The sequence below is a fragment of the Camelus ferus genome, chromosome 14 (assembly GCF_009834535.1).
Source record: "Camelus ferus isolate YT-003-E chromosome 14, BCGSAC_Cfer_1.0, whole genome shotgun sequence".
Lineage (NCBI taxonomy): Eukaryota > Metazoa > Chordata > Mammalia > Artiodactyla > Camelidae > Camelus > Camelus ferus.
The window spans coordinates 34,197,083-34,210,832 of record NC_045709.1 but is presented as its reverse complement, the minus strand read 5'-3'; the positions used below and the strand labels follow the sequence as shown (position 1 = coordinate 34,210,832).

The 13,750-nt window shown below is 35.9% G+C and overlaps 1 protein-coding gene across 1 annotated transcript in view; it reads left to right on the top strand.

Annotated features, from left to right (window-relative positions):
* TM9SF2 (transmembrane 9 superfamily member 2) overlaps nt 1-13,750 on the top strand; it is a 52,456-nt gene that overhangs the window by 33,352 nt on the left and 5,354 nt on the right. The window contains exons 10-15 of the mRNA XM_006195200.2: nt 1,924-2,056; nt 4,369-4,488; nt 6,656-6,713; nt 8,863-9,022; nt 10,755-10,906; nt 11,998-12,109. Coding sequence (XP_006195262.2) covers nt 1,924-2,056; nt 4,369-4,488; nt 6,656-6,713; nt 8,863-9,022; nt 10,755-10,906; nt 11,998-12,109 — 735 coding nt within the window. The remainder of the gene's footprint in view (nt 1-1,923; nt 2,057-4,368; nt 4,489-6,655; nt 6,714-8,862; nt 9,023-10,754; nt 10,907-11,997; nt 12,110-13,750) is intronic.

Below are 13,750 nucleotides of genomic sequence, written 5' to 3'. Positions count from 1 at the left end.
CTGAGCATCCACAAAGGAAAAACAATTAAATTGGCGGTAGAAGCTCAAAAAGTAGTATCTTTAAATTGGTGGTGAGAGAAATAAACCATTTACATAGAATTATGTAGCCAGAGACACTATCTTTCAAGAATGAAGGTGAAAAACCTTTTTCATATTAACAAAAACAGTTCACCACAAACAGACCTGAAGGAATTTTTGTAGAAATACTTTAGCAGTGAATTGATCTATCAGACCTGAAGGAATTTCTATAGAAATAAATTAGTAGAAAGTAAAATAAATAAAAAACAATTCTAAGGGGAGATTTAGAATTGGTGAACAAAGAAATTCCAAGTAAACATTTTCTGTGTATAATAATAATGAGTCTAAATTTGGAAGTTAACAAAGTGTATGAACAAGGGAAAAAACAGATTTGATGAATAGTATTGGACAAAGTGGGTGGCCATTTGGAAAAAAAATAAGGTAGATTCCAACCTTATTCCTTATATTGAAATGATTAATGATCTAAATGAAAATGTGAAAGTATAAAATACTAGAAGAACACATGGGAAGTTTGTTTTAAATCTTGTCTACCTGCTTGCAAAGATAGAAATTTGGGAATTTGGGGGAGAGATAAAGATGTATGCTGAAGGAAATGTTAAGAGAGGAGGCTGAAAATATATCAGGGGCCAAATTTTGAAGGCCTTCTAAGCTGTGCAGTCTGAAGGTCATTGAGAAGGTCTTGAAGGGTATTCAACAGCAGTGACATGGCCAGATTCACGCTGTAGGAAAATCACTTTGAACATTATGTGGAGAATCCTTTGGAGCCAGGCAGGATTAGAGGCACAGAGACCAGTTAAAAGGCTGTTACAGAGTTCCCCGAGACAGGGGATGGTAGCAGGGAAGAAATAGGGAGGTGGACAGATTGATACAGAGGGTGTTCAGGAGTTGGGATAAAATACTGATTGACCAGTTGACTGTGGAGAGTGTGGAAGAGGGAGAAAAGTCAGTGAATGACCCCGTGCTTCTGGTCTGAACCACCTGATTAATTAAAAGCATCTTTTTGGTTCTGTATTGAGAATCAGCTGAATGGACATGAGGGCAGAAATAGAGACCAGTTTAGTGAATACTGTGATAGACAAGTGAGAGGTAATGGCTTGAACCAGGGGCTGCTGGTGGATCCTGTGGATATATTTTGAAGCTAGAGCTATAGGAATTGTTGAAGGATTGTATGTGAAGTGTGGGGGTGGGAGGAGGAGGCATCAAAGATGACTTCAGGGTTTTGGGAACTGAGCAACAGGAAGGATAGAGTTTTTATCTACTTGGGGAGACTGCAGGTGGAGCAAGTAGGGGCACGAGAGAGAATCAGTCCATGTTACGGATAATTCTGTTTAAGGTGTCCATTTAAACAGCTGAGTGGAGCTGTTGATCAGGCAGGTGTATTGTATATATGTGTGTGTGTGTATGTATATATATCTGTCTATCTGGAGGTCAGGGGAGCAGTTTGGGCTGGTGACACAAGCTTACTAATATTTTTACAGCCAAGCCTACTGTATAAGCAGAGTAGCTGTGAGACCTAATACCATTTGCTTATTTTGGAGATTAGTAATTGTAGGTTAAAAAGGATAGAATATGATTAAAAATTGTCATCAGATTGGATTATGAAGCTTGACTTAGAGTAGAATAGGTGAGTATCACGTTGTCTTTGTATTTCTTTTTAAAGTTTCTCAGTAACTATATTTATATACCTTAACATATAACATTCCTTTAAAAACAATTCAAGAAAGCTATATTAGGTCCATGAGTCAAGCTTTGTACTTCAAAACAAATAAATATTAGTATTTATAATTAAAAAAAATTCTCTATCTGCATATTCAACAGTGAACAAGCTGTCTAGTTTTCTTGGTGATACCACATGACAATTAAACGATTTAATTCCCTTTTTAGGAGGATGCCCAGGAAGAATTCGGCTGGAAGTTAGTTCATGGTGATATATTCCGTCCTCCAAGAAAAGGGATGCTGCTATCCGTCTTTCTAGGATCAGGGACACAGATTTTGATTATGACTTTTGTGACTCTGTGTAAGTATTAAGTGAAAATTTTAAAATAGAAAATACTTTTTCTAAATATTATTTGAAATTCAGTTTTCCTAAGTTGTAGCTAAGCTAGATTATTTCCAAGAGTTCTTTTGGTTCTCAGAATCTGTGTGCTTTGGCTATAAGTGACCTGGGGCAGGGTTGGCTGTGCCAGAAGTTGACTCTTCATGTCTCCCTTTCAGCTGCATAGAGAGCAGGCCTTTGTCATGGTAGCCCTGGAACTACAGATGACTAGAACCTTAAAGACCAGCTGGATCTGAGTCTGGGCAGCCTGGAAGCGGGGTCATTCAGGTTGACTATTCTGCCCAACCAGGAACATATGATTAGTATTCCAAGACATTCTTGGGTTCCACTGAGACTGAAAGGAGAAGGGGATGAGGCAGGAAGCTTTTTGTAGACCTTTCTATCGTGGCAGGATTTAGGAAGCAAGACCTATTTCTCTCACAATGTTCAGGGAAGATCTTCCTACACAAAAAAATCTCTTCCTTGTGCCACCTGAAAATCTTCAGAAATTTTGTTACTTAAGTTTTTTTCAATTAAGACAATTTTTTAATTTCTTTTCTTTTCCTTTTAAATAGAACTCCCTTAGAGGCATTGATCAGCTGCAGGTGTAACTCTTGAGACTACTCTCTGGAGATATGTTAATTCCATGGTCTTCTAGTTTTCCTATTTATAAGAGAAGAAAATGTTTATGAAAAGAATTTTCTAAAGTTTACATTTATTTCCCCTGTTTCCTTTTTTGTTGCCTGCTACTAATCAACAGTAACCCATGAATGTTACTGGAGGAATTCAGAAACCACTGATCTTTCAGTAATTTTTTTTTAGCAGCAGTTGTTCTTATGTTTGACTGCATATTAAATACATAATGCTATAATCATTTTCTGTTAGTAAAATTGTTCCAAGTTTTTATGATGCAAGTAACCAGGTAAATGTTTGGAAAGAGAATGATCAATTCCAGATGACTGGTACCTGAGGAAGTTTGGAGATTCCTGGTTTACACCCTCAGGCTCAGTTTGAAGACTAACTAGAATGTATTTATCAACTAACAACTTAGATAAGGAGATGCTGCTGTTATAGGTTAGAATTTGTAAGTATATTATACTGAAGAGGGTAGGTTGGAAGAAAGTATCATGAAAGAGGTTTGGACACAGATGATTGCATACCCAGAGAGCCAAGGAGGAGTAGAGCAGAATGGATGCTTGAGGGTGAAGTTCTGCTTTAAAATTTTACTGAAAGCTGCCTTCTGCCACTTTATTGGGATCAGCAGCAAGTGAACTTGTAAGGAAGGAAGGTTTCAGAGAACCTAGGTTAGAAAATGATAGGGATTATTTTCTTTAAATGCTTGAATATGAAAGGAAAAACTTAAGAACAGTCAATTTCTCAGGCCTGGGAAGCAGTGGGGTAGAGGGCACATCTTAGCTGAAATTCTGATTAATCTTCTAAAGTTACCCTGATCAGTTTCCTATGATCATGAGTTTCTCCTCTGGCTCTTCAGTCGGTGCTAATCAGAAGGTGTGCACAGGTGTATAAGGGTGCTTGGTTATGTACACCCAGGAGGAAACACTGGAAACTTGGTGCTCCTGGGATTAGAAAGTCATCTGCATCTGTTCTTGGATTTCTTTCTGAGAAAGTCATAACTTCTGACTTCTAGTTTAAAGCTAGAAATTGTTATAAATATAGCATTTTTCTTCTTGTTAGTTGGGAGGGTTATATAGGGAAGAACAAATAAAACTAACTAGCTGAATAAGGGGTAGGAGCCAGAATTTTCTCAAGTCATTGACCAAATCCTTCAGTAACGTGTGTTCAGAAAGCTAGTGGTTCTATGAAATCTTTTTTGCCCTATTTTGTTGTTTGATTAGATTCTGTCTTGTCTCTTATGTTTGAATGTTGTAAGATTTTTTTTTGTACCCCAGAGGACTCAGTATTGTTTTTAAAAGGAATAGAAAGTGAGAATATTTTATAATGGGAAAATTTTAATTGATGTTAATTTTTTAAAACTGTACTTAAATCTCGGAAGAGCTGAAAGCACACGAGCATCGAGTCAGTCTCCCCAGTAACAGGAAAGGTGAGGTCTTGTGGCTCCTGACAAGAAAGTTCCAAATTGGAGCATGTCTTATGTGGGATCCTGTGGACGCAGGGCCTTGAATATTACTAAGACTCAGTGTGGCTGCTGGTAAAATTGTGTATTTTCATGAAGTTGTATTTAGTTTACTGTTAAAAATGAGAAGGGTCTTCTATCACTTCATGTCAAAGGAAACAGTAATAAAATTTGTAACTTTAAATTACTTGCTTTTCAGTTTTCGCTTGCCTGGGCTTTCTGTCACCTGCCAACAGAGGAGCACTGATGACTTGTGCTGTCGTCTTATGGGTGCTGCTGGGCACTCCTGCAGGCTATGTCGCCGCCAGATTCTATAAGTGTAAGTGAAAGCCACCCTGCTGGGTGTCAGATCCGGAATCTGATCTGCGTCAGGTGTCTAAGCCTTTGTGTCCCATAGTTGGTGCTCTTTAAACAATATGCATTATAGGTGTGCGTCCTCATTAAAGGTGCTTGTGAAGTGGATGACGACCCCTAGGATTGCATGTTCACACATGCTTCAGCAGTGGGATAAGCAAATACAGAGGCTGCTTATCCATCATCCCCTCTCTCCTTAAGTTTTGACTAAACACACATACTAATAAAAAAACAGACTAATAAAGGAAGAAAGTATACGAATTAATATCACTGATTTATTCACTAAAACAAGTAGTGTGTACACGAATACCTTATGTAAGAGAGGTTGTATTTATATCAATTTAATATTATAAAATATTTCTGACTATTTTACTTTTGTAGCATGATTAATTGCATTCTCTTCCAAAAGTAAAATAATGTTCCGTGAAAAAAAGCATCAGGGCCACAGAAAGGATGGAATATGCTAGGTGACTTCGAAAGCAGCTTTGCCAGGGTCAGTGAATGCCAAAGTTTGCCCTGCTTAGGAATCCTGTAGTCCAGTTGAGACAGTACCATAGGTAATCTGATTTAAAATGCCAAGGGGATGATGACACAGGGCTAGGTTTCCCAAGGTCTTCTGATAGGAATAGGGTTTGAGCTAAAACATAGTACAGTTACGTAGGGGGCTTTAGGGTGTGGTTGGCTAGACTCAACCCCAAATAGAAATATTAGTTAGACTTTGCCAGAGATACAGAGTATGTGAAGTTCTTTATGCATGTGTGTGTGTTTGAGTGTTTAATTTCTGTGAATTTTGTCAAAAGTTCTTTTTTTCTTTCTTTACTAAAGGACATAGGATTAGGGTGGTCATATATATTCTAACACATATGAAATACGGTTCAACCCCACCTGCCTGACCATGCTTCCCCTTCTCACTCTTTCTGCTACACTGGCTTTGGCTTTCTTTCAGTTCCTCAGTGAAGCTATGTACCTTCACACCTGCCTGAGGACCTTCCCACATGCTGTTTCCTCTGCTGAGTTCTGATCCATCCTCCCACCCCAGCAAATGTACCTCTCTCACTGTATCTCCTCTCCATCCTTCAGATCTCCTAGCTGCGGATTAAGTGGCATATTAATCAGGCAGAACATTTTGAGAAGTACCATCACGTGGTCCTAGTCATAAATGCTTTATTTATTTCATAGAATCATTTTTAATGTTTCAAAAAATATTATTTGGATTTTGATTGAAATTGTATTAAACCCAAAGTCATAATTTTACAATAGTCTGTTTATCAATAATTCCGTGGATTCAAATCATATATAAATAATTTAGTGTTTTCTTTTATGGCAAGTGGTACTTAAACTTGCTTATAAATTATGTTAAAACTTTTTTTTAAAAATCAAAGCTGCTTTCAGATCTCAGCCAGTTTTATCTCCAACTTTTAAACTGGAGCAGAAAAGTACTTCTGTTTTTTACTCTATGCACTTAAGTTTTTAATTGTTTTTTAAAGTGCGAAGGAAAATTAGAGAGAGGCAAAAGAGAGTAAAAAATTCTTAAATAAATTTGTTTTGTCAAGCGGCCGCCAGTAACTCTTCTATTCTTCTTAGTCACCTGGTCCTACACACTAAGCGCCCCAGCCCCACCGACGCCCCACCAGAAACTGTAATGCTGGAGGCCTCCTGGAGATTCAGACTTACTATGAACATTTAAATGTGTGCATGTCAGGCATGAGGATTTCTAGTTTTATAACAAATTCTGAAATTGACCTCAAGATAAACGAGAATCTCCAGTGTGCCCTTTTCCCACCTAGGCACATTAATTGAAACTGGGTTAGAATTTAAGGGTTTATTTTGTTTTGAAGTTAAAAAAAAAAAAGATTAGAAAAGAAGAACTGGTCTGGGTAACTTTCCTTTGATACTAGATTTATTTTATGCTGAAGCAAAAATCTCTAGAGCAGGACTTATCCAAGGCAGTCCTGTGGTGTGCATGTCTGAGTTGGATCATTTGATTAGGGAATATTAGGACATTTGCTAGTGTCGTATTTAGGAGTTGGCACCCAGTGCTGTCAGTTTGTCCAATATCAGACTTTGAGTTTGGATATTTAGTTTGCTTTGAAGAAAAGTCTATGTTATGCCACTTCTGTTTTCTTCTACAGCCTTTGGAGGTGAGAAGTGGAAAACAAACGTTTTATTAACATCATTTCTTTGTCCTGGGTAAGTGAATTTTTCATTAATAGCTTTCTTAACAGTCCTATTTAGTTCCCAAATTTTCTATTCCGTAAGTGTAATCTTTTCTGTCTCTAAACCCTGTACCCAAAAAAATGAATTTAATTTTAAAAAGCTGAATATTTAATAAACATTTGCAGAATGACTACTGCATGCCTCATCTGGAAGAAGTACTTTTAGACACGATAATTTTTTATATTCCTTTCCTTAAAAGCCTGTTTCTTAGTCTGGCATGTTGTCATGTAAGGCTGCATAGAAAGCTTTTGACCTAATCACAGAGAAGAATCCTCACCTAAAGATAGTTGAGGCAAGCATACATTTTCAGATTTTTTTGAGTATTCCAGTAAGTAGAGTAACATGTACCAAAAAGAAAAAAAGCAGCCACTACATTACAAAAACAAAACAACCGTGACTCTTTGGAAGATAGCTTCTGATATTAAGTATCTGATGTGTGTCTGGTCTCGGAACTAGAACCCAGTTTAACCCCAGCTCACAGATTTCTGGTGGGCAAGAACTGGCCTCTGAACAATGAACAGCAATAAAGACAGCCAAGTGTTAAATCCAGAAGCCAAGACTGTTCCATTTGCAGGCTAGAAATGAAAGAATGACAATAGCTGGGATTTTTATACATAATTAGGATAAATAGTCTCAGATTTTTCACCTCCATTGAAGATTCATAGGCCTCTCAGCCATTCATGTTGTATTCAAAGTTTTATGCTTTTCTCAAGCGATATCCATTGTCTTCTTTCCCTCTACTGTCAATTCAAGAAGTGTCCCTCCTTACCAAGCCTGTCAGCCATGATTTCCTTAGGAATCTTGCCTTTCAAACATCCCCCACTACTCTGTGACATACTCCATTTCTCCCTTTCTCTGTGTTCTGTTCAAGTGTTTCATCTCATTCCTACAAATACTCTTTTTCCCCCATTACTTTTGTGAACTTCTCTCTAAGGTTACCAATGATGTTCCCATTTTCAAATCTGGAAACCATTTTCTCTGTCTTTACCTCTTTAGATTGTCTAATGTTGGGATACCCTCTCCTTGAAACTCCTTCCTTTTTTGGCTTTATAGAAATTTTCCTGTGCTAGTTCTTTTACATCTCTGATCAAACCTGATTTATCACCTTCATCCCACCCTTAAAAATAGGTGCTCACCAGTGGGATGGTGGGGTAAGTAGAGAGAGAGAGAGAAGAGCCAAGAACCCAGTTCCCCAGGGCAAAGGGTATTGGTGTCCTCCTAGGACAAAAAGGATCATTTGGTAATGTGAAATCGGCTCATACCATTTTTATAAATAAATAAATAACCACCTGCATATAATTTTTTATAAATGAGCACCTGCATATAATTATTGTAGTAGACACAATGGCATTTGATTGTTTCCAGATTTGAAAAGAATTTAATGCAGAGAGAAATGCTTCCTTATATTAATAAAAATCTTTCTCTAATTCAAAACCAATGTCATTCAGTGATGAAGCACTAGAGACATTTAAAGATCATGAATATCACCAATAGAAAATATAATATTTTAGTGATGACTCTGATAACATTAAAACTGTGGGGTCTCTAGAAGTGATTATAGTATTATTACAGCCATGTTTTTAAAAATGTACTCATAGGAAAAAGACTGAAAGGAACTAAGTACACACATTTGGATATTTGAGTTCATAAAAAGCCATAAACTAAAAGAAAAATATTTAACAATTAGTTGCTGGAGTATATAAATAGCTCACATATGTGATTTTGCAAAAATCCTGCAACCCAAATGAAAAATGAGAAGTGGATGTAACCAGCAAGTCACCGAAGGTAAAACCTAAAAAGCCAGCAAACACAGGATGCTCAGCTGCAGTTGTCAAGAGGAAATGCAAATTAAAACAACACATTTGACAATCCTAAGCATGAGGAAAATATGTGAAAAGGTAAATTTCATAAGCTGGTGGTAGGAGTTTTAAGTCAGGCAAAACCAATCTGAAGAGCAATTTGGCCGTTTCTACTAAGGTTTTTAATTCACATACCCTATGACTCAGCAGTTCCACTTCCCTTGTGCATAACACAGAAATTGTGATATTAACTACGTATGATTGCTACTGTGTTATTTTACTTCTTCCTCAGGTTTTACCCAAAAGCCTATTGTGTCTTTCAGGATTGTGTTTGCTGACTTCTTTATAATGAATCTGATTCTCTGGGGAGAAGGATCTTCAGCAGCCATTCCTTTTGGGACGTTGGTTGCCATATTGGCTCTCTGGTTCTGCATATCTGTACCTCTGACATTTATTGGTGCATACTTTGGTTTTAAGAAGAATGTGAGTTTTGGGGTGTTAACTTATTTAAATGAATTTCAACTGTGGTAGTTAGCATATGCCACCTTAAAAGATATGTGTCTAAAAGATATAAGCTGTGCCTTTGGGATCTGGATTTCACAGAAAATTGATGACTTCTTAGTTTCATTGTAGTCATTCTTAAAATAGTACTCAGAAGACTGGTAGAGAGAGGTTATGGATACAAACTTAGATTTCAAAGTTTTCTAAGTAAATGGGAATCAAAATAGATTAATAGGAAATTAAATGATAATTTAAACTAATGAAAACTTTGAGTTTTTTACATTAAAAATAAAATACTACTTTTTTTTAACCTACAAAGTACATTTTTTTTTCTTATGAGTAAAAGAGTTCCTAGTCTATATTACTTAAACTGAGTAACCAGGATAAAACAGAGTATGGGTTAGGAAGTGAAGCTGTAAGAAAAGTGACTGTACAGTGAGAGTAACAATTTTTTTAAAACATAGCTTTAGAATAAATTTCATATGCTTTCCTGCTAATACTTGATTTTAAGAAAGATTATAATTAAGGCGCCTTCCCTCCCTCTCATCTGTCTGTCTCCACCTCTGCTGCCGCCTTCTGCCTTCAGGCTAAGAGGAAAATGGGAATTTATTCTCCATTGTCCTTCTGTCACTCCACTTCTCTATCTTTGCTCTTCTCTGAAAATATCCAGTCCACAAGGTTAAAAGAAATTATGTGTTCTGGTACAGTTTGTGAGGGGACCTGCAGTACCCTGGAAAAAACTCAGAAGGCTTCATGGTCTCCAGTGCGCCTACCATGGCAGGCCACTGAAAGGGTTTTCAGTTCTTTGCCATTTTATTTAATTTATGGTTAAAAATCTATATAGCATAATAGTACACTGACATGGTTTGAAATTTTTTTGATTACAAAGGTTAGATAAGGACTTAAAACTCTAAAAATATAAAAATTGAAGATCAATATGATTCTCTGCCTGTGTACACACACATATATATATACACATGTAAAATAATCTAGTCCACAGAAGTAAAATCTCAGAATACCATGTTTCAAATTTTGATATATCATTACAAAAACTATAGAAGTATATTTTTGAACTTTTTTTGCAAGAAGATGAATTGCTACATATGTACTCTTTTTTTCCCTTCATATAATGGTGTTTAGGTACTTTAGGTTCCAGTTGTTTTTATACCACCATGTTCATGTGTTATGAAATTGAGAATAATTGAGAACATCACCAATAACTTATGGTCATCAGCCTTCATATAGCCATTCATTATCTTCTTTGTGTTCTAAAGTCTTAGTAAAATTGAGCAATTTTAATAAAGATGACGTCCATCTCCAAAAAAAAATACATTGACAATTTCAGAACCACCTGATTTCTTACAGTAAGTATATAATTAAAAGAAAAAACCTAATTCTTCCTTTTTATCAACTACTATTTTCTGAGCACTATATTACCTCCTGTGTGTTTCTCACTTTGTCTAGCGCCATTAGTCATCGGATCACTGCGGGACACAGTGGTAGCTCATTCCTGTAGACAGACTGAATATTATACCTGATGGTATCTGGTTTGTTGCTTCTAATTACAAATCTCACTTTGATGACTTAAGTAGATTTTTATTGCCGTTATTGTCAGCATGGAAGCTGAGAGAAAGCTGGCAACTAATCTAGTACAGAGAAGAATTTTTAAAATAGGTACGTAGTTATGAATCCTTTCTTTCGTTTTTTAATGAAGGCCATTGAACACCCAGTTCGAACCAATCAGATTCCACGTCAGATTCCTGAACAGTCCTTCTACACAAAGCCGTTGCCTGGTATTATCATGGGAGGGATTTTGCCCTTCGGATGCATCTTTATACAGCTTTTCTTCATTCTGAATAGTATTTGGTAAGCTGAGGACTACGTCCTCTTATTCCCATTACCATTCCATGTACTGGCTTTCTCTTTTTGTTTATATGGATTACTATTTATATCTTATAAATGTAAGCTGTTTTCCAATAATCAGAAATCTTAAGAGACGAAAGGTTATTTTATCTTTTCCATGTGGGAAAGAATAATTGTGATAAGTTACTATTAATCAAGGGCTTATTATTTCTTACTCTTACTTAATTCTCACCTGATTCTCAGACCTCTGTGAGGTGGGTATTACCCCATTTTACAGAGGTGAAAAATGAAGTGTTGGATTTTAAGTAATTTGCCTGTGTCACACAGCTACCGTGTGACAAAAAATAAACCCAAGTCTCTCCAAAGCTATGTTTTTAAATAAGTAATCTGTACTGCTTCAAAAAAGATGCTCTGAGCTCTTGATAGTGGAAATCCAAGCAAGCATTGGAGGAAGGGTTGAGCTTGATGACCTTCAAAGTCATTTCTTATCCCAAGATCCCTTCATTCTTTGATTTCTTGTTCGCACAGAGAAACTCCTAGTGGTAATTTTGAGCCACTCTGTTAGGGTCTATACACTGCGGTATATTATATTTATTTAATCACACTGACATATGTTACAGAAAGTACCGAGGTTCCAGGTAGCATAAAGTCAGAACTAAATTTGAGCCTTGTAGTGATTAGAACCTATGTTTCCTTCCTGATTATTAGCATATTTTCCAAATTCAAATGATTTTATTATATATGAGAAGAAACAATATGTACCAGATGTAATCTTTTCTTAATTTGGCTCTGCCTTTCTGCTAATTTTTTAATCAAATTTGTCGGAGTCACTAGTAGACAGGCAGACTAAGCACATTTGAATGAAGAGTTTCAGGTTCTACCTGAATAGGAAGACAAAGTCCAATGACATTGATGTACCCCTACTCCCCTTGCTCCACCCCCACCCCGTCACTCTCTAAACCTATGAGAATTTGTCTTTGATTCATTGGGGGGGAAAAGCAGACATTTTCAGTTTAAGAAAAATGTGAAAATGTGTCATTTGCTGTGTCAAAAGAGAAAATATTTATAGCTTACCTTGACATGTTTGATTATAGGTCACACCAGATGTATTACATGTTTGGTTTCTTGTTCCTGGTATTTATCATCTTAGTTATTACCTGTTCTGAGGCAACTATACTTCTTTGCTATTTCCACCTATGTGCAGAGGTATGTATTAACAATATTCACTTATGTTAATTCATAGACAGTATTTATAATTTTGGCATAAGGCAACTTTGAATACTGTTAATTGAAGTAATTCCTGTAAATATGTGCTATTAAGGTAAAAATTGACCTGTATTCCTAAACCAAATTTAACCTTCTTTAAGATTGATTTAAGGTAGTATTCCAGTTCAGTATATTTATTTAGAGCTTAACTTCAAAATGTTAATTTCCTGAGAATAGCATATTATGCTGAATTTTCATTTTTTAGTTTTTAACTAACTTTAAAATTTTAAGTGGAAAATCTTATTAAAACATTTCAGTGATTACATTGTAATGAGTTATATTCATGGCAACATGGCAAAATGATGGGGTCCTTCGGTGATAGGTAGAATTGACTTTTAAAGATTTACATTGTGTTAAATAATTCTTTTATAGTTATCTTCTGTATAGAAGATAAAATCTAACTTTGTTAAATTTGAGATACTTTTTTAAAAATTTGAGATTACAGTCACATAGCATAAAATCAGCCAGTTTAAAGTGAACAGTTCAGTGGCACTTGCTACATGTACAGTGTTGTGCAACCACCATCTCCTCCAAAATATTATCATCACCCCTTTAAAAAATCCCATACCCATCAAGCAGTTACTTCCCATTCCTCTCTCCCCTCCAGACCCAAACAACTATCAATCTGCTACAGATTTATCTATTCTGGATATTTCATATAAATGGATTTATATGATATGTGTAGCCTTTTGTGCCTGACTTTCTTCACTTAGCAGAATATTTTAAGATTCATCACATTGGAACACGTGTCAGCGCTTCGTTCCTTTTTATAGCTGAATAATATTCCATTGCATAGATATACACCAGTTTGTCTATCTATTCGTTCATTGATGGACATCAGTTTTGTTTCTATCTCCTAGCTGTTGTGAATAGTTCTGCTATAAACATTCATGTACAAATATTTGTTTGAGTACCTGTTTTCAGTTCTTTTGTGTATATATGTGAGAGTGGAATTGCCGAGTCATATAGTAATTCTTTGTTTAACTTTTTGGAGAACCATCAAATTGTTTTCCACAGTGATTGTGCCATTTTACATTCCTACCAGCAATGAACAAGGGCTCCAATTTCTCCACATCCTTGTCAATACTTGCTATTTTCTGTTGTTTTAAATTATAGCCATCCTAGTAGATGTTAAATGGTTTTGATTTTTGTTTCCCCAGTGACTAATGATGATGAGCATCTCTTCTTGTGTATCTTGTTTGGTGAAATAGCCATTTGATTCCTTTGCCCATTTATAAGTAGGGTTGTTTATCTTTTTGTTGAACTATAAGATTTCTTTATGTATTCTCCTTACTAGACCTTTATCAGATACATGATTTGCATATCTTTTCTCCCATTCTATAGGTTATTTTTTCACTTCCTTGGTGCTGTCTTTTGGACAAAAGGTTTTAATTTTGATGAAGTCTGATTTTTTTCTTTTGTTGCCGTAGATAAGAATTCATTGCTTAAATCCAATGTCATGAAGATTTAGCTTCATGTTTTCTCCTAAGTGTGTAATTTCAGATCATTGATCCATTTTAAATTAATATTTATATGTGGTATTAGTTAGAGGTCCAGCTTTATTCTTTTGCATGTGCATAT